Source organism: Lissotriton helveticus, chromosome 5_1, assembly GCF_964261635.1.
Source record: "Lissotriton helveticus chromosome 5_1, aLisHel1.1, whole genome shotgun sequence".
Classification (NCBI taxonomy): domain Eukaryota; kingdom Metazoa; phylum Chordata; class Amphibia; order Caudata; family Salamandridae; genus Lissotriton; species Lissotriton helveticus.
The window spans coordinates 154,809,299-154,831,401 of NC_136065.1; the positions used below are offsets into that span (position 1 = coordinate 154,809,299).

General features: G+C 41.9%; 1 protein-coding gene across 2 annotated transcripts in view; it reads right to left on the bottom strand.

Moving 5' to 3' along the window:
• Positions 1 to 22,103, bottom strand: part of COL5A1 (collagen type V alpha 1 chain) — a 523,191-nt gene that overhangs the window by 100,529 nt on the left and 400,559 nt on the right. For both annotated transcript variants that reach the window (XM_078641937.1, XM_078641938.1), the window contains exons 30-32: positions 20,564 to 20,671; positions 18,100 to 18,153; positions 16,904 to 16,957 (exon numbers count right to left, since the gene is read on the bottom strand). In XM_078641937.1, the coding sequence (XP_078498063.1) occupies positions 16,904 to 16,957; positions 18,100 to 18,153; positions 20,564 to 20,671 (216 nt within the window). The remainder of the gene's footprint in view (positions 1 to 16,903; positions 16,958 to 18,099; positions 18,154 to 20,563; positions 20,672 to 22,103) is intronic.

Here is a 22,103-nt window from a genome sequence, read left to right on the forward strand (position 1 = left end):
GAAAAGGCAGGATGTGTAATGGGTGAGACCCATTTTTGGGTCTCAGCAGACGGCAGAGCAGTGTTGCCTAATGAGATGGTGAGTCCAATGGCTAGGCTCATACATGGTCCCGTACACTTAGGGAGAGATGCTATGCTGAGAGTGTTTAGACAGACTTGGTACAATCCTAAGTTTAGAATAGCAGCCGAAGCAGTGTGCCAGCGTTGTGTGACCTGCCAGCAGCTGAACGTAGGGAAAAGAACACCAGTTGCACTAAGTCACATAGGAAGGTCTGGAGGTCCATTCAACAGAATGCAGATAGATTTCATTGAAATGCCAAGGTGCAACCGCCTTCGCTATGTCCTGGTGGTTGTTTGTGTGTTCTCCAGATGGGTTGAGGCATACCCTACACGTAGGTGCGACACCCTCACAGTGGCTAAGTTACTGCTCAGAGAACTCATCCCTTGCTTCGGGGTGCCGGCCTTTTTGGAATCAGATAGGGGAACACATTTTAACAGCGAGCTTGTGAAGATGATCTGTGTTGCACTAAATATTGACCAAAAGCTGCATTGCAGTTACCGACCAGAAGCCTCAGGAATTGTGGAACAAATTAACGGCACGATCAAGTCCAGAATAGCTAAAGTTTGCTCCTCAACGACCCTGAGTTGGCCTGATGCCCTGCCATTAGTTCTCATGAGCCTTCGTAGTACCCCAGACAGAAGAACAGGGTTGTCACCACATGAGGTGTTAATGGGGAGAGCAATGAGGCTGCCATCTATTCCAGCTACTGCACTGTTAAATATCACAGATGATATGATCCTGGACTATTGTAAGGGGCTGTCTGACGCAATGCGTTCTGTGTCTCTTCAGGTACAGGCTGCCGAGGTTCCAGCGTGCCAGGGCCCTTGCCATGACCTGTATCCTGGGGACTGGGTCCTGGTGAAGAAACATGTGAGAAGAAGCTGCTTGGATATTCGTTGGCGTGGACCCTTCCAGGTCATCCTGATCACCAACACAGCTGTAAAGGTGGGAGGCCTGCCCAATTGGATCCACGCGTCACATACGAAAAGGGTTCCAGCACCTCTGGAAACAGCTCCTCTCTCGGATAGACGTCCAGAAGAGGACCGAGAAGCCATAGAGGGGGCTAGCCAAGCTGTAGAGGTGCCAGCGGAAGCAGGGAACGAGTCTGACCAGGCTGAGGACGGTCAGTACAACAGCGAAACAGACGACGCTACAGAAGGAGAAGACAGCTGGGAGTACGAGTCTGACCCTGACAGGTCTGAAAGAGAGCGAGAACAGACCAGAAGGAGAAGGAGTAGAAGGGCACGTGGAGAAGCTAATTGGCCGCAAAGACGGAGCTCTAGCCTAAGGTCAACTCCAGAAGCAACCCTTCCTCCGATATCAGAAGACTCAGACCCAGAAGAAGGTGCTCAGGGCGCTGAAGCACCGGACCGAAGAAGGTCAAGAAGAGTGCGTGTGCCTAACAGAAGATACTCCACACCTGAGTGGACATATCTGGCGACAAATGTCTGTGAAACCGGAGACAGGGAGGATCCGAGCGGTGGTGGTGTCCAGTTCTGAGCCCATTATCACCGTGGAAATACGACTGTTGGTACCCGGTGTCGAACAAGAAGGGTCACTAACATTCATGCTCCCCAGACCTCCCCGCCTCAGCAAGTTAAAACATATGTTTCTTACAGAATTGCAATTCCCCGACTTTGGTACTTCGATAACAGCACATGAAGAGCACAATCTTCGTTTGGAAATACTGAACTATGCTATTGAAGCAGCAACCACAAATCTGATAGTAGACTGTTAAAGGACTTTGTAAATAAAGCAAGCAGAAAAAAGAAGATTACCTAGCGCCCAGGAAGCAGTGAATTTTAGGGAACTTCCCTTGAGTTGATGGAGAAGGGCTAGGGTTTTCTTTTTGAACTGTTAAAGGACTTTTGCGAAGAAGGTTGTCAGCCTCCAGTTGTGTAGATTCTAAAGACAAAAGGATTGAAAAGAGACTGTAAAGGAACGAGAGGAAAAGAACTTTTTGCAAAGATAAAGAGAGAGCTATAATATCTGACGAAATGGAGGCCGGCACCCCGAACCGCAGAGCTAAATGTATAATAGGTACACTAATAGTAGGAGTGATAATATTAATAGCTTTAGTGGTAACAATTTCTTATGTAAAGGGACATGAGGAAGAAGTGAAGGTAACTGATGTGAGTTCTGTAGTAACGCTTACACCTACTGTTGTTGGTGAGAAAAGGGAAAACACTCAAGAGAAAGCGTTATTGGCTGCAGAAGCCCGCAGGTTACATGTAGACGAGTCCCAAGGAGACTTTAGGTCGAATGCTTATGCTAAACTCTTGTATGAATACGTGGATGCCATGGAGGTTAAGGATTGCTATGTCTGCATGCAGTTGCCGGCATCTGTAGACGAGGGTATTAGATACCATCACCTCCCTTTGACATATGGCATTACATGTAGCTTATTGCTTAGTATATTTTATGAGAGAGATAGTTTTGAATACTATTTCTCTAATTATGATTCAGTGTTGCCAGAAGTCCCAAATTATAAGCAGATGAACAAATGGGACTACTGGAAGAGTGAAGACAGATTGGCCAAGTTCTTCATTCCTTGGATTACCTTAGATACTTCACATGCCCGTAGAAATAACCTGACATGCAAGGTGTCAGAAGTCGAGAAGAAGTTCATAGGGCAGGTGGATGATCGTTACAGGAGACAAAAGATTTTGAAAAAATCAGGACAAGGGAAATTAGATTGGACCGAGGAAGAGAAGTCACATAAGAGAAAGGGTAGTAGTGGTCCAATAGCTTTAGATAAAGCGCAGAGAGGAAAGTTATGTCTTCACCGAGCCAAAACGTATTATGAAAATGTATACGTGGGTGAAGTTGACTGTGAACATGCTTTTAATTTAGAGTACTACACTAAGGATTTCCTGAAGGGAATGCAAGTGATTCCAAATGTGTATTTTGTATGTGGAAGAAATGCTTACGTGAGACTACCTGACAACTGGTATGGATCATGTTACTTGGCAATTGTCTTTCCCAAAATATATCATGCACAAGACTTAGTGATCATTGAGGGTCAGACATCATCGAGAGGAAGGAGAGATGTAGGTGATGCCGAAATGGTTGGAGATGTCTTTGGAGCTATGTTTCCTCTTTTGGGAATAATCCTTAATGATGTTAAAATTAGACGACTGGCCACAGTTGTCGACAGGTTGTCTGCCAGCACTGCTCAGTCCTTAATGCTGGTAGAAGGAGAGATGCAATCGATAAGGGCTATGGTTCTTCAAAATCGTCTTGCATTAGATGTCCTACTAGCAAAAGAGGGCGGAGTCTGTAAGGCTTTGAAGGTTCAGGAATGCTGCACTTACATTCCAGACCTTTCAAAACCCCTTGAGAAAGTTATTAAGAACATAACTAATATACACAAGGAGATCGAAGACTTGAGTAGAGAAAATGTCTGGGAAAAGGTGGGCCACGGAATGAGTGCAGTTGGAGGGTGGTTTTCCACCTTAGGCAAAAGCTTTGTATGGTATATCCTAAAGCCTATCATCATAATATTGATCTGTGGGATAATATTGTGGGGATTGGTGAGGGTATTCAAATGGTACAGAGCAAGAAGGTCAGAAAGGGCCCAAAGAGAGCAGCTGCAGAGATTGGCTGCCATACAAGATAATCAGTACAGGAGCCTGAGAGCTCTTGAAGCGCAGAGAATGCTACCCATAACTGCAGTTTAAATGTTAGTGATGACCCCGAGAGGTCATCAAAGGGGGGAACTGAGAGAGCGCAAACTGATTTAAATGTATGAGTACATCACACTTACCTGTAGTAAGCACAAATCATGAAGAGAAATGCCATGAGTGCTAATAGTATCTGTAAACTATATTCTGAATGTATAGCTAATGTAGAGATTTAGGTAGAAGTGGAACTAATACAGAAATGTGTGACATTATATGACTTTATTAGACGTGATTATTTTGAATCTATGTCGTGAAGCTGCTAAACATAAGATGGTATGTGGTTAAAAGCAGAACGTGGTAGGCCTCAGGGCCAGAGCTGGAGGGAAAGGGAAGGTGGTTCTTTTCACGACACAGATTGCATTAAGGTTTTTGGTCATTGCATTAATGGGCCATGATTTATAGAAATGTTTACTTAATAATAGAATAAGAGTATTAACATGCTTTAATTAAATGAAGAAGTTGAATGTTATAATCATAATGAGAAATATTGTAGGCCTGAAATGTTTTAGCATTGATTTACACGTACATGTCTGGGCTGAGAAATGTTGCAAGCCTTTTTCTTTTAGAAGTATATGAGAGTTGGGTTCTTGGCTACAGATATCTGTCTGCAACAGGAAAGGGGGGATCCAATTATAAATGAATGAATAGAGGTCTGTTCAGTGGACGGCCCAGACATGGAGGAGGGTTTTTGGAATGTTTAAGGGGTATCAGCGGGCCGGAGAAGAGTCTGAGAAGCAAGGTCAACTCTAACGCATGAGGCCCAAGACAAAGCATCATGGAAAAAGCCAGAAGTTGCACCACGTGAGAGGCGTTCCGCAAGGGGCGTCTCAAATGTTGTTGACTGTTTTGTATTAGGGACAGCACCCCTGGGTGGAGTTAGAGCAGAGACCTGAGGACCCTTTAGAGAGCGGATGGGTAGGCAGTGAGGGGTCATGACTGGAGAACTATAGGTTTTCACCAAGAGACTTAGAGTGGGTGACTTCCCTTGGGGGTCATTCACTGCTGACACCTTTGTTAGGTTGGGATTTGGTTAAGTAGGGATACCATCTAGAACAGGGTAGGGACGCCTAACCTGTGTTTGTTTTCCTCCAACCTAAATGAAGGAGAGATATGCGTCTATGCTGATAGCTTTATTATTCTTAGAACTTGTGTTAGTGATTTCTGTTGCTCGTCTGAGGGCTTTTCGAGAGCACATGTATGTAATTGGACCTGTGTATCTCGTGAATCTCATTTTGAGATGCCTGTATTTGCAGCTCATTATATCTTTACAATAAACTTTTGAAACTTAGAAGTTGTCCGTGATCTTTGGGAGTAGAGTCCTTTCTTGGGTGAACTAACTTGCAGATGGGTGTACTGTTTTCCTCCAAGACAGGCAACAAAGGTTCAGTCGACCAGATCGAGGTTTAGGTCAATAGATATAAGGTATCGATCAAAATCTCGCCCTTTCAATAATAATAATAATAATAATAAGATAAATACTGAGGGACCTTCAATTGGCACAACTGTCGATTTGATTATAATGAGGAACTACGATAATCCTTGAAGGAAATAATTAAGAACTTTAAAAAGTTGTTTCCCTTGACATTCTTTGGACACTGAATTGCCTACTACACTAGCAAAGTTGATGACGGCTGATAGCCAGAAACCGGTCCTAGGATGCTTGATTCCGGTCCAGGAAAGACATGGCTTTGCAGTTCGGGCTGGACTGTTCCCATGAGGCACAGGGTCAAGGCTGATTTGCATATGGCCATGTCTGAACTGGGGTGGTATGGTGAGCAAAAGAACGATGGATTAAACCCAGATCTGTGACTGGGTGTGAATGTTTTGCCATTGTGCATCAGTACGTCCATCAATTGTTGTTTTTGCATACTACACTAGCAAAGCATCTCTTTACGAGGCAATGGTCTTTAGGTACGGCAATTCACTAAACTGAGAAGGTTAGTGCTTTTGACACCTGGTGACATCACAAGGTTGACTCATTGTCTGAGCCTTACCCGCTCAAGTGCCTCCTTTTCGCTGCAGAGGGTGTAGGTGAATGGGCGGGGAATGGATACTACAGACCCTGCACATGGCTCTAGTAACCCTGTTTGTTCTATTCTCCTGTTTCTGGTTTCATGACCTCAGAGACCAGGCAGTGTCCGTGGTAACCCCAGAGAACCTCTAAAGAAGTCCAAGAGGGTATTCAACCGTATGTCGAAGTATTTTTATTATTATAATTATTTACACTCCCTGAAATCTTACTCCAGTATGGCAGCCGCACTGCTGTGATATAGCGACCCTCTCACTTTTCAAAACTGTACTTTTCCGTTCGACTATTCTGGACTTTAATTTGAGAAGAAAGACATTTTCTGAAACTGCTGTGTTCATCATGTAGAGTTTATAATCAGATAAATACAAACATATATTCAAAGTGGCAACCTAAGAAAGATTGGAAACAATTGTCTCTTTGAATAATAGTATGTCTTTGCCTGCTGGCACTGGGGGGGCAGAAGCAGATGTGTACTAGGGCAATATTCACAAGGGATTAGTGGTGATACGACAGTGTTCATTCGCAGCAAGTAACTGTGTGTCGTGGTCCAAAAATTGCTTTGAGAACTAACGTGACACATAAATTACCCACCAAGTATATCTTATATTGCATATTTAGTTTGCTTCTTTTGACATTATAAAAGGAAAATGTTTATTATACAATGGTCGTTGATAGTCTGTAGAAAAAGAGTTCACAAAATGCCCATTTATGCCAGTTTGAAGGGTGTGTTTCTCTGAAGATGCTGCATGCTACTTAGAAACCACAACTCGTTTGTTAAAGTCAATGTGTTGTAGCATCTCTCGCTGACAGGGATCCACTTACTACAGACCAATTAATCACTAACCGCACAGAGAGGAAATTAGAGTGACATATGCAGTTTCTAGTTCCTCGATTGAATCAGATTCAGAATTTGAAAGGAAGATGTAATTCCTCTGAATACTGAAAATTATTTCTTCGTTATGACATCTCCCCAATTTTTTTTTCAAAGTTTAGTTTATTTTACTTTAGCTTTCTTCAAAACATTTGCAAATTTGGGTTGTAATACAAAGAGTAGGATTTACCAGAGAACAAATCTCTTAGTAAAAGCCCATTTTAGTGGAAAAATCCCTTAGCAAAAATACTTTTGCCTGAAAATTCTTCTGAGATAAGATGTTTTGCAAGTATTTTCCACGGTAAAAAAGTATTATGAAGGTTAAAGAAACTCTGCACCCATTATGAAGTGTAAATTCTGTAAACATCGCAAAACGTTCAATTTAAAACGTCAGCTGTTGTGGGGGAACTTGCGTTCGGCCGGGCCTTGCCCCGCTGAGGACGCAGTGTCGCCTTTCCCTCACTGTTACCTGCTCCGGCAGTGCATTGCCGGCCTGGAACAACAAATCCCAGCAGCCCCGCAGTCCTGCTCCAGCCCACGCTGCCGCCCCGTCCATCAAACCGCGCCAGGAGGCGCATAAAGCTGTGTGTGACCCCTAGTCCCGCGAGGACGCACGAGGGACGTGCCAGGTTAAGCCCGGGACAAGGGCGGGACCGTCTGTGGCCGTCCGGGGCCAGACAAGGCCGGGGCTGGGCCATCCCCTATGGCCTATCCACTAGGATAATGCTGGACGATTGTAGCCCTACAAACTACTGATACCGGTACTGCTATTCTTTCGAGATATTTGTAATTTCCCTTCGTTAGGAATTTTCCAGTATTTTGCTTTTTAAAAAATCACCAACCTTAGTTCAAGCTTCATTCGCATGTTCCATTTTTAATGATTAATTATTGCTGAAATCTTAAATCCCATATTTGTGAAGTTTTTTAATTTTGGTTGTCTTTCTAATTAACTTTATTTTCCTCTGTAAAACCTATGGTAACGGGTGTAATCTTTGGATCATGGCCAAACGTAAACTAAATAAAGGTATACCTGAAATATCAGGATCAACGATAAACTGCTATTTAACCAAGGCAGTTAGTTATTAACCAGGAGATCGATAAGGCAGAACGTAGGATTTCACTGGGATTAGGTTCTTTTCCAGATCTACCATTGTTACCCCTTATTCAAACTGAGCCCGTACCTGAAAAAGATACACCCATTGAATTGTCCTTCGCAGATAATCAAGACATCATTTCATCTAACATAGATGTCACTAACTATCTGCCAAATGAATCCTCCAATACCCCTATTAATAACTCCCCTTCACCAAAAAGGAGACGGAATTGTAGGAAAACTCAACCTATAGTGTTGAAGCAATGTCCTGTAAAGAGAAAAACTACCAAAGTACCTACTTTTGTACCCCCAGTTGAAGTACGAACCTCAACAGGCTCTCTTAGTAATGAACAGATTAGCCTGATCATTACACAAGTTACTAACACCTTGGTACCACATATTAAACTTTTTGATGAGGAAATAAAGGTCCTTAAGGTCGAAATATGTAGATTAAACGATGTAATTATAGCATTGGGGAAAAGTGATCATGGAAGATCAACGGGGAATCAAGATTGTATCCAGGGTCCTTTGTCTACTATCCGGTTAGAAAGCACTAGTGCCTCGATTAGGAGAGAAGGGCAGGCTAATGGATTGAATGTAGTTGTACAGACCTTGAAAAATGCTAATATTTTACCTGAAGGCGGTCAAGATGCACGAGGGAGTTCCCTCTCATGGAGAAACAAAGATACGATATTGGTAGATTCAGCTAGCCCTGCCACTAATCGACCCGAAGTCCAAAGATCAAGGTATATAGATTTACCCCCAGCCTGTTGTCCGTATGTAGTGGTACTGGCAAACGTCCCTCCCCTTGCCCCAAAAGCCACAGAGTCACACGATTCACTTAAAAACAAAGTACTTGATTGGGTCCAGCGTAATTGTGACTTTCCAATAGCCCAAGCGGACCAAATCCTCACAACAAGGAGAGTCAATTGGATTGGCCATTCAGAAAAGGTCATCAGGGGAGATTGTATAATTGTTAATTTTAAAAATCCATATTGTGCACGAATGGTCCTAGAAAATGGCCCCTTTCAGTCCCTGAACGATGATAGTATTTCTCTTCTACCGTTAGGGTTTTTTTATAGACATCTAAGAGGTAAAAGTACTATGGGTCCACTGTGTAACCAGAAGAGACCCCCTCTCCAAAATCCGGCAGTTAAATACTTTAATGTCCCGACATCTAATAGATTTGCGCCTCTAACCTCACTAGAAGAATTAGACTGACATAACCCCGACCACCATAGCGCTGTTGTGGTGGCACAAGAAAACTCGGATCCCTCAGAGGTTGTTAACCAGTCCGACACCCAAATCATTGATCAAACTGAAAGTGGCCTACATGACCCAAGGCCTTTAAATACATTGAATCACTCTATTTCGACCCATACTGAAGTGGTAGCAAAGAGTCGAGATGTAGCACCATCTGTATGCCACGAAGTAACTGGACCTAGAATAGGAACCCATGGCAAGGGTTATAATTTGGCCTCTTGGAACATTGCGGGGTGGCATAGTAAAATAGACTCACTTGGATGGAGGGACATTGTTAACAACTTTGATATACTATGCCTACAAGAGACGTGGTGTAGGGACCATATTAACTACGATGGGTATGTCTCGTTTAATTTACCTGCCCAGGGATCTGCCATGGGTAGAGCCAAAGGAGGTCTCCTTATATTATTGTCCGTTAAACTGCCAGTGAATGTTTTATTGTACGAAATGATTGGTTGTCACTCTCAAGTGTTATGGTTACAACGTAAGAACGGACGTAATGTTTTGTTAATCAATTACTATAATAGTTTATTTGATTCTACACGATCTAATGTGGTCAGCGAACTAGAGTACGCACTTGACAAAATATGTCTGGATAGTTGTGTTAATTTTGATATTATTTGGGGGTGATTTTAATATTTCTATGTGCCCCCTCTCATTAACCAAGGCTTGCGGGTTTACTGATGATAGAGGTGAGGAATGCATGCATTTTATACATAATACCTACGGAGAGTTGTTGAACTCCATTATGGTCAAATTTGACCTGGAAAAATCTTAAGCACTGCAGAGCAACCCAACTTTTACCGGCAGAAATGCCAGTTCTGTTATTGACCACATGTTGATGTCATTGGACATTGGAGTATATTGTGATACCCCGGTGATACTGGACCTAAGTCTTAGTGATCATAATTTTATCGCCTTAACACTATCCATTTGGGATCATAAGGATCAGATTACCCAAAATCTTGTAAATGTTATTGACTCATGTAGACCTAATGGCTACAGGATCAAGTGGAAAGGAGAAAATTCGGAAAGTTTGTTGAAAAAAATGTTCACGGCCTCTCTATCAGAGTTATATGGTTGCTTGGATGAGAATGATGACCCCCTATGCATTCTATCCTGTTTTAAAAAGATTAATGACATAACCAATAATATCTTGACTACTACTAGGGCGAGCAGAAAGAAGCAGAACATAGGGTGGTTCGACAATGCCTGCACTAAGTCCTTACAGAAGTTAAAGAAAGCCCTCTCAAACAATCCCAGGGATAGGTCAACTATTCTAACCCTCAGGTTAGCTTATAAAGAGCAGCTAAAACGCAGGAAGCGGGAGCTTCAGGAAGAAGCCTGGGGTAAAGTGACTATGTCTGTGGAGTTATCCAATAGTAAACTCTTTTGGGACACAGTTAATTGTCCGTTCCTTAGAAGTGATGAAGCACTGGCTATAACATCCCATGTCAGTGAGGAAAGTTGGGTTTCTCACTTCAGCAGTATCTTTGACCCCACGGACCCAATTTTAACTACCAGTAATGCAGAAAACCCCTGGCCTGTTCTTCCTCTCAGTATTACGCCTTTGGAGGTAGAAACTGCTATTAGGCTTAGTAAGGGAGGGAAAGCCCCTGGGCCAGACGGGGTGCCTATCGACCTATATAAAGCTGATACGAAGCTCTGGGGCCCCGTTCTGACCAAAGTCTTTAATGCAGCCGTATTGGATAGTGTACCATCTACTTGGGGTGAGTCTATAATAATCCCTATCTTTAAAAAGGGAAATAAGTCTGAAGCCAAAAACTACCGACCTATTTCCCTTTTAGACTCATCTCTGAAAACCATGAGCAGGGTCCTGCTGCTCAGGCTTGAAGAGTGGGCCGAGGACAATAAGATCCTGGCCCAGTCGCAATATGGGTTTAGAAAAGGCCTTGAGACCCTGGACCAATGCATGAACTTGGATCTCTTAATAGGGAAATATACGCGCGCAAAGCAGGGTTCACTTTTTCTCTGCTTCGCAGACCTTAGTAATGCTTTTGCTTTGGTTGATCACACACTACTATGGTCAACACTATTGAATATAGGTGCCCCAGAGGCAATTATATATTTTATGGCCAGACTTTACACCAAATGATCTGCTTGTATACGCTATGGACAAGCGGGAGAATGTACTGGCAAAATTAAGGTCACCCAAGGCATAAGGCAAGGCTGTGTACTTGCACCTCTTCTCTTTTCCCTTTTTATTAATGCTATCGAAGCAGAACTTAAACTGGTCGATTGTGATGCACCACAAGTGGAGGGTCAATGTATACCCGTTCTGCTTTACGCGGACAATACTGTACTTCTATCAAGGACCCCCCTAGGTCTGCAGAGACTAATGGACAGATTTTCAGATTTTATTAAGGGGAGAAAACTGAAGATTAATAACTCTAAAACATTTATTTTGTCATGTGGTCGAAAAATGAGGAAATTAAAATCTTTTTATATCGAGGACCCAAAAATTCTAGTAGTGGAAAAGTTTTGCTATTTGGGCATAATTTTTAGTAGCAATGGCATGTGGTCACAGGAGGTATCTAATGTTAGGTCCAAAATGTCTAAAAGTACTTATGGAATTTTCAAATTTGCGAACAAATTAGGGGACCGTCGTGTGTATGATATGCTTCATATCTATCGGAATAGATGCGTATCGATAGCGCTCTATGGAGCCGGGGTCTGGGGCTATTGCTGCCATGAAGAATTACAAACCGAAGAAAATAGATTTTTTTTAAAACTACTTTGTCTACCAATGTCAGCTTCCACCGTTTTAACACATAATGAAGTAGGGATGGAATACCTGACAGATTTAATAGGGTTAAGACCATTGATGGTATGGAGATCCATATGGCTGAAGGAAGAAACTGGTTTTAACAGAAGTATCATTAAAGATTGCCTTCGCCTTGATAAATGCCTCCAGATCCCATGGCTTAAATACGTTGTAACAACTTTTAGGGATATATTTAATGTGCACATTTTGGAAAATCCGAGCAGCATGACCGATATCCCTAAGAAAGAAATTAAATGTATCTATCTGAGGAAGAAAAGAAAGAAAGCTCAAGCCCGCCAATGGACCAGTTTTACTTCTCCCATGCGGATATTAATGGCTACCAAAAATACCTAACCATGATTACCAGAACATCCCATTGGTTCGTTCTTACAAGGATGAGATTAGGTATTGCACACCACTTGGTAGCATTCCCATGTCCTAAAAAATATCCCACCGCTCCATGCCCTTGCGATGGAGTGACTAAACAGAGCACTATGCACTTTTTACTTATTTGTGACCTATTTTTGCACTTTCGTATTGTCTATCTTAAAAACATGCTGCCCTAACTGTACAATCTGCTATGAGTTTGTTATTCTCGTTAAAAGAGCTAGATATATGCTTTTTTACAGCAACATATATTTTAAAATCAATGGCTGCCAGAAAAAGCATGTTTTTTTTTACATCTATCACTTAACTGCTGCTATATTATATCATGTACTGTATCTGCTTTAATTATCCCCTTGTGTTTTCCAGAGTGTTTTTAGACCGTTTTTTTAATAATCAAATCATATTATATCCAAATTGTGTTTTTACGACTGTTTGTAAATCATGTTATAACCAATTGTATCATGTACTGTGCATGCTAAATATTTTTTATGTGCTTTTATGATTGTCTTTTTAATAATCGAATAAAGCTTATTGAACTGAACTGAACGCCAGCTAAGTATAATGTTGAAACCAACGTTTTTTATCCAATGGCCCTATTGAAATAATGAGCCTAGTGAAACATGTAATGAAAAGAAATACACTCTTCAGGTGTGTTTCCATATCTTGTAGAGGCAGCCATCATCCTAGCTCAAGAACATATGCCACACAAATTAATTGCTGGTCCAGAGAAATCAAAATGCTTCTTTAGGAAAAAATACTGAATGCTTTTATTTTAAGTGAACATAAAGCAAACATAAGGACCACATGAATGGCCAAGTGACACATGTTGCTCTATGACAATCCTATACCCCGAAATATGTTCCTATCACTCCCATATCTCCTTACACACTGAATGAAGTTTACTAAAATTAGAAGGTTATCTCAACAGGGATATGTATGTAACAGGTATGCTTCAATACCAACAGGGACCTTGCAAAAGTCTCTCAACAATGTTATAATTATAAAGTACACTCCATTACTAATTGTGAACCCATCGACTGCTACTTTCAACAGTTACTATGAATGTACCTTGTAAAATTCAGAATTCTTTGATATTTTTTAGGGAATAAAAAGGGATATAGAATGCCCATCGAGCTTCCTGGAACATTTCTACTAAGGAGGTTGGTGCTGTATCTGTAGAATGTTTTCTTGAATGTATAGAATGTTTACCAGAATTAGACATGGGTACAGCTTTACCTTCACCTTTCAGAGGATGAAATGTCTGACAGATATTTGGGTGTGAATATTATATGTTTGTGAATACCCTAAACCTGCATGTGTTTGGCCTGAGGGAGACACAACCCACTACTGTAGACACATTCGCACAAATATAAAATGGTAACATACTATGAGTAAATCCAAGCAGGAATGTATATTTCATGAACTTTCATTAATTAAAAGTATTTAAGCCCCTGCGAAGAATTTACGGGAAACAGTACCTTTGCGAATCATTCCCTATGCGAGAAAGTTGTTTACCACTGTGCTTTGCAATCAAGAACCTACAACCAAGGTTCATAACTAATATTTCTTTTTCCATTATTTTAGTGTGAAAACTGGTTTGAAAATAAACAATATAAATAATTATTCTTGTGGGAATTCTTAACCAGATCTAACTCAGAACTATCTACTTCTAAAGTAAATGCTAAGTCTACATAACGTTCAAGAAAAATCAGATTAAAAATAATCTTTAAAGACAGGCCCTTTTTAAAGACAAGAAGGCGAAGATGAATAATGTTCTAGTGCATATCTTTTACAAAACAGACCAATAGGGGAACCGGTCAAAAGCAAGACATATGGTGAACTTTACTGATTGGATTCAGCACCGGCACAGATCAACTTTACCGTTTAAGCTGGACTTTACTGGTGGAAATAGCAATCCAATTTCACAGAATGAAGAATTGTAGGTTTGTACAAATAAAAATTCTATTTGCAATTATGGAAAATCTACTAGATTCAAAAAATTATTTGAACATTAAGATGGTGTAAAATTATTATTATTATTATTCTTATTTTATTATTATTCTTATTACGTTATTTTTAGTGCTATGTACTAGTCCACCAAAGCATCTTAGCGCTAGGAACAGCTAGAGAAGTAAGAGCCTAACACAATTAAAATCCAACACAACATGACAAGACATCTGAAACATCTAACAAATCAAAGAGAGACTGCGGGCCAGACTCACAAAGGGCCTCCACCCTCTTGGAAGAGGCTCCCCTGTTGTGCTGGGGTCTCTTGGGGTAGAATCTCTGCAGCGAGAATTCTCATTGTGGAGCTCCGCCGCAAGTGCGGACACTCCCACCTGACTGCGGGGCCTCCATTGCGAGTGCAGAGGCCCTTTGTGAATCATGCCCTGCATGTCTAAGGTTGAACCCAGAGATAAGAGTTGAGTGCCTTCTTGAAAGTAACAAAGTTGTAGAAAGTACAATCAGAGGCTAAGACCCAGTGACTGGGAGGCCCTTCTTCCTGCACGTCCTTTGCTCGGAGGAGAGCAGCATTCGCGAAGAGGTGTTTCACTGATGGAAAAGGAGTCTAGTTTTACCATTTGCCCTGTGGACCAGACAAGCCGTCCTGAGCATAATCTGCTTTTTTATGGACAGCCAGCTGAGATTTGTGGGCCATGTGAGATGAGATCCTATTTTCTTAGTCTCATCACTATTCTTACTGCCATGTTTTGTAGGCGCTGTAACTTAATTGTAATTAAGCTATTGGACAGCCATTATAGATGGTATAACAATAGTCGTGATGAGCGAGGATGCAAGCTCCAGCCACTTTACCAAATTTCTCCACAGTGAGGATCAAATTAATTTTCCTCAGAGTTTTGAGGAAACTGTCGCCTGTTGACCATACTGCCTGTATTTGAAGGAAAAATTGAATCTGTTGGTCAAACAAAACTACAGTTTTTTTTAATATGGGGACCGGAGTAGAAGGTGTGCCCTCACGTTGTGGCCAGAAATAAGAACAAAGTTCAAAATACCTCCTGTGATTAGCACCTCGGTCGTAACGGCGTTAGCTGCAAAAAAAAGTTGTGGTCTTTTGATTTTGGGTGAACAAGAAAGAGTTTCTCAGCCTTGCTATAGAATCTCAAAGGGCAGTTGAGTGTCATCTATATATAGTCATCACTTTGCGAGTATTCACAAAACTATGCCTTTGTCTCAAACTCATACTGCACATGAACTCCTGTTGTCACCAAAGGCTGGAGCGTGTTTCCAAATTGATGTAAAAGCCCCTATATGGATGGCAACTCATGGGAAGTTTTTACTCTGCAAAATAAAATACTTTTCCTGTAAGGTCAAAAACCAAAAAGCTCTATGGTGCGATTTTACCTTAAAAAAGTACATTTGTCAGTATTCCAGTAAATGTACGGACCTAGGGGTCCATTAGGATGGCGGACGGATCGCCACTGCCATGCAGACGGTGGCGATCAGTCCGCCATCCTAATGGACCCCTAGGTCCATCCCTGTCCGTCCGCCACCTTTCTTTCCCCCGCCATATTACGATGGCGGGGGGGACCGTGGCGGAGGGGAAGACCGTCCGCCGATTTTCCGCCGCGGTCGGCTTGCGACCGTGGCGGAAAAGGCCTGATATGGTGGCGGTGTACATGGGGGTACCTATGGTACCCCTCAGCATTTCAATATACACCATGACAGGCACCGCGCGGTGCCTGTCATGTAGTGCATTGAAATGTACAATGTGCATTTTTTGCATTGCGGCGGCCGGTGCTTCAAGCACCGTCCGCCGCAATGTAAAAAATGCGGGATGCACCCGCCACTGTGGCGGATGCATCCTAATTGGGGGCATGGTTCCTCCGCCCTTGTGGCAGACGGTACCGGACAGGATGGCGGACAGACTTTATCCGTCCGCCATCCTAATGGACCTCTTAATAGACCTCTTAATTCTGACAAAAACCGTCCTCTTTACAATTCAGTGTACAGATGAGAATTACATTGTTTTTGTCTGAGATTTTTAAAATAGGAAAAGAGTAGTAAAGTAAAAAGGAACCTTCTTTTTATTATTATCTGGTAATTTCGTTCTAAGAGTAAATCTAGAGCGAGAAAACTTTTTTCTGCCCCTAATATTCTGGAGTTATTCAAATTGAGCCCACTGATGTGAAACTGATGTTATGGGAAAACCGTTTTAGATTTTGTCAAGTGCTATATTCCACAGAACATTCAGAACTTCCCTTGTTCCTTCATTCCCTGCTGTATCTTCTGATTGTGCAAAACTAGATTGCTTGTCTTCGGAGTAACCCCAATCACGGGCCAAGATGCATGACTACATCACCCCACACCAGGAATCTTGGCAGCATCTTTGGTTACATTTGTTTGACAAATAACTAAAACAAATCTGTGGAAATGTGTTTGCACTGTAAAAAAAAAAAAAACTGTCTACAATCAAAGTTTTTTTATTCAGTGCTCAAGCTCAAGCGTGGCAGCCCCCACAGGCAGCCCCCGTTCAGATGTGTGGCTCCCCCTTCCAGAAAGACACACCCTTAGAGGGGAACCTTGGACCGACCCTGCTCCTCTCCAACATGTGATGTCATCGCGATCTGCACCCATTTGTCAGTGTGCGTGTCAAGGACAAAGCGAACTGTAAATCTTATCTTAGCCATCGGGTTTTGGAAAATGAAGTAAGGGGAATACAAGAAAGTTAATAAAAACAGTCAAATCGTTAGTTAAGTAACAAGCGACATACCCTTGCTCCTTTCTCGCCGTTTGTTCCTGGGAATCCTGGAAAGCCGATTGAACCCTGTGTCATAGGGAGGAAAGAGTTTAAGTTAGGACTGGAAAACATTATAGTGTACATTTCATGTCTCAGTGAGAAATGTGTGCGTACGTGAAAACAAGCATTGTTCACCAATACTTGAGAATCCAGGGACAGGCCGAAAATTAGAAACAATTGAAAGAATAACAGAAAATGAGAGAGGAAGAAAATGTTGAAGGAGAGAGACAGAGAACGAGTGAGCAAACAACAGAAAGAGAGGGAAGAAGAAAAGAAATAGTAAGAGAGAGAAAAAGATGTTGATGAGTAGCATAAGAAAGGAAATAGGAGAAAGGAAGGAGTGAGAGAATAGCAGCGCTAAGCGAGACAAATGAGAAATAAAAGAGATAGCAAAAGAGGGAGGAACAGAGTGATGAAAAGAGCAATAAAGATATAAAAGAAAGAGAGCTTGAGACACAATAGAAGAAATAATGAAAGAGCACTAGAAACAAAGGACAAGAGCACACCAGTGGGAGCAAGTGTGACAGAGTGCATTGGAAAAAGAGGGGACTTAGAATGAAAAGATGGCAGAGTGTAAAAGAGCAAGAGGAAGAGAAGGGTGATAAGAAATAATGAATTGCAAGGGATTAAAAGCAGGAGATCACGAAATAGGACGAGATGGCGAGAGAAGAGAGTGAAAGAGACTGTGACTGGAAAAAAGAAAAGCTGTCCTACACTGGGAGGAATTTGAGGCAAAATGAGGAGAACATCCTTCCACTGGCTTTTTCCAGAGCTGTTCTAATTGAGTCTTAACAGCATCTACCTCTGGCTTCTTATTGCTTCAGGCGCCGGGACACCCTCCCGAGTGGTTATTACGCTCCACAATCGACACAGCATAACATAACACGTGTATCTTATTAGCATTATCTTATTAGCATAAAATTAATTGAAAAAGCGATTAAATGGGACGTGTGGTGGTGGGAAGGTGGAGACATTTAGACTGAAATAGAAATAGAGAAAATGGCATTAGTGAGATATTGAGTGTTAGAAGGCAAGAGATTGAGTAACAAGGGAGACATGGTGTAGTAAAAGTAATTGGTGTAAAGAGAGAAACTTTTTTAGGACATTTGTGATGTGTTCTTTGTGCATTTCTCTATCACGCATTTGTAAGTGATGTTTCATGATGTTACCTTTGGTCCTTGTCTCCCGGGATAGCCTGGTAATCCGGGCACTCCGAGCTTTCCCTAGAAAAAACGAAAAAAATGGCCGGTCACACTCATGGTCAGATGAAAAAACAATTCATGTTTCCGCTGGAATTTGAAGGCTTAAAAGTTAGGCCGAGCGCCTAGAAGCCCTAGGTGGGTTAGAACATTCATAGTGAGTGCATTACATCAGTGGAACAGAAAATCAATCTAAAATTGGAAATAGTGAATTCTATGCAAGACAGTCGGCAGTCTGAAACTGACCTTAGTTGGCAGCATGCCACAGACTCATTTCCAGATCTTAATGTAGCACTAATCTTACTTGGTTTATTACATGTTTTCTAGGGGAAAATGAATCTCTTTCAACTCTTTTGTGCAGAAACGGTCCCTTAGAAAAGCAGTGTGTTTGAGAACAACACAGCGCAAAGGGCTGGTGGGAGCTTCGCAAGACATCAATGCAAAATCAAACATCTCAACTCTGAATGCAACTCATCTCAAGAACATAGTGGAAGAAGAGAGCAGAAAAGTGCCCACTGGGTCAGAGTTCCCTTCAGGGATTGTAGCCCTATCAGACCAATCGCATGGGCAGCTTGGTAGGACCTGGCCTCGGAGAGTTCTGAAGGGCTGATGAGAAGGGACAGACGTGTGGGCTTTTATTGCATTTCCAGACAGAAAGATCCCCTGAGTTAGAGACACATGGCTCTCCCTTAGACGGGAGTAGACAGAGACCTGCAGGTCACAGGTGATTCTGAGCTCCTGAACGAAGTGATGGAGAGATAACAGACTTAACACTAAACCTTGACATAGCGGCACAGAAAGTTGATCCAAAATCCTAAACTTACTACTTTTGGTATTCACAGAAGTTAGGATTTTGTCTTAAGTTTGTCTTAAGACCAACTTAAGACAGACTTAAGACAGACTTAAGACAGACTCAAGACAGACTTAAGACAAACTTAAGACAGACTTAAGACAGACTTAAAACAAACTTAGGACAGATTTAAGACAGACTTAAGACAGACTCAAGACAGAATTAAGACAGACTTAAGACAGACTTAAGACAAAATCCTAACTTAAGACTGTCTTAAGTCTGTCTTAAGTCTGTCTTAAGTTTGTCTTGAGACAAACTTAAGACAAAATCCTAACTTCTGTGAATAGCAAAAGTAGTAAGTTTAGGATTTTGTCTTAAGTTAGTTCTGTTAATCGGGCCCTGAGAGAGCAGGACATCTTATCTGAAAGTACCTTACCTAAAAATTAGTCTCTTGTCCCTAAAAGGGAGCCTTGTCACTTCTAACAAGTGTGAAACCCCAGCCTGCCTGCAGCTGTGCTGCACTCCTCCAGTGCCATCTGACGCCATGAAGGTGCAGTGGGGGCAAATAGCACTGCAGTCTGCTTCTACTTGTGCACACTTGTGCCTAAAATAATGAGACATGGTGAGTGTAAACAGGGTTTGTGTCCTCGAGTAGGTAGCCGCACAAACACAGCAGTGAGCACTTCTTAAGCTCATCACCTCCTAAATCCTAGTGTGCAAAGTGGTGATAACCGTGTTTGCTCCTGTTGTTAACATTAGTGGCAGGGGCCCAATGCCTTGTGCGTACATCCAGGCTACATTCTTCCCAGTTCATATGTATCTCCATGTGACTGGATCAGTGACATGTGACAGTGGTTATCCACTGATTAGATTCGGCAAATGATTCCCCATCGGCCCAAGCGCACTGTTCAACCTGGATCGCACATCACCATCCCATTCCTTTATGTCTATTACTATAGCTATGGGGGTTAAATGCATGCAGGATAACCTGGAAAACAAATGCAGGGCTCAGAATGTAACTATGTACCCTTGCCTACCAGTTTTCCATAGATTAATCTGCTTAAAGAATACATGAAGCTGAATTCATTCAATTTTTTTAATCTCCATTGCACCAAGGGCCAGTAGATATAATAGTTTGAGTACTCTTGGTAGCACCAACCATTGGGGGATGTCTTTGAAAAACAAGTGCAATTATTGGGCTCACAAACTAATTTGGGTTAAACCGAACACCCACAAAACAGATTATTGAATGCGGGTGAACTCTGAAAAAGGTGGAGGATCTATGGTGAATTACTAAAAGAGCATCAAGAGAACTATGAGTTTCTTCCCAATCAAAAACAAATAACAATCCACTTATTTCACTAACTTCTACTGCGAGGAGTAGATATTTTGAGTAAATTATTCAGTAACTATTTTGCATGAGATGTTTTTTAGTAGCTATTTGTGATTATTATTCTGAGCAGTTGACCTGAATTCATTTGTATTTAGATATTTTTGTAAGCTGTAACTCTGCGAATCTTTTGTAATGCATCTCTTTGTGTAAGATGTAATTCTGTAACTCTTTGGCAGTCATTTCTTTTAATTGGGCATATAAAGAAGGACAAAGCAGTAGAAGTCTTTAAAGTCTGTAGCATGACACCTTACCTTCTCTCCTGCCGGACCGAGTGGACCTGAATCTCCCGAGGGACCGCTGCGACCTTTTGGGCCTTCAGGGCCATCCTCTCCCCTTGGACCAAAGGGACCAAGTTCGCCCTGCAAACCAATAAGAGAAGGTTAAGTATTCCCAATCAAAAATGACTATTCAATTCTAAAGCCCCTTGGATCTCATCTCTGCAAATTTCTAAAATGTTGGTTGATTAAATAGGATGTCTTTAAGAAGAATACATTCGGCTGCTAGATATGAAATGGCCAAAAAGTGAAAAATTGCTTTCAGAAAATGAAGAGTGCTGGACTGATTGATTCCTCGTTTAATATTTTGGGGGCAGGGTACACAGTTTGCAACTGCAAAAGGGCTCCTTTTGTAATAAAGCCATTTTGCATTGTGGAAAAGACTTTTAGACTCACAAAATGTTTTTTAATCCATTTCAAATTGCAATTATTCGAGAGCATCAAAGGTGTGTACCCCTGTGAATCATGAGTGTCAATAGTATGTATCAATGGTTTATGACCACGATTTAGGTCGCAGACCGTTGATCAGTTACTGAGGGGGGAAGGTGTCTGCATGAAATCGTGAATTTTGTCTCTGGGGTGGGGATCTGGCAGGGGTCCAGAGAATAATATACAGATCCAACCCATGGCATCTGAGATACCTTTTCCTAGTGAACCAATCAAGACTATAGCTGTTATCACCAGAATCAACTCTGGACTGCTTTACTAAGCTTAAGCTTTCCCACAAGGCAACCATCAGGCATAGAGTCATAACATTACATGGGGCAACACAAAATATTATCTATTCTAACATAGACTAATAAGGATTATTGTAGTGCATAGCTTATATTCCATGGTCTCTGTGGTTGGACACCGACACCAAAAGTCATGCCTGCTATGGTGATCTGTAAGGTGGCATGTAAGAAAATACCTATTTACAAACTTTTATAAGAGTAATAAAAATCCACTGTGAAATTTCTATTGGCTTTAACATATGATTTTCATAATAAATACATCAGACCTACTGCCCTTTATAGAAACATGGCATAATAAACTGATAAAGGCAAAAGCTTTGATGATTGGCTTGCTGTTTTGCGTTGATCGCATAAGGTTCAGGGACAGTTGGACAGTAAAGGCAGACTTTAAAATGCATGTAGATTAGCGTAGCCCTGGCCACCCTATACTGCTCTCAAATTTGCAATTGCACTCTGAAGTCTAAAGTATATGATGGAAAGGGAAGGGGATCTGTGCTGCTGTCACAGAAAAACAAATACAGTGAATGATCTACTTATGTAAGACACTTTAACCCCTCCCATGCTGAGCCACTGTAGCCGTGTGCTCATGACGAGATGAGCTTGTCATAACGGTCAGAACGCTCGCACGCGGGGCTAATTCCCCTGCTGTGCTGAACGTTCTGAAGAAACGGGTGTGGCTGTGACGAGCTCACCATGAGCACCGGGGTGCTGTGCGCGCCACACCTCGCCCCCCAGCACGGCGGGGGAATTAGCCCCACAGGCAAGGGGTCAACCGCATTACA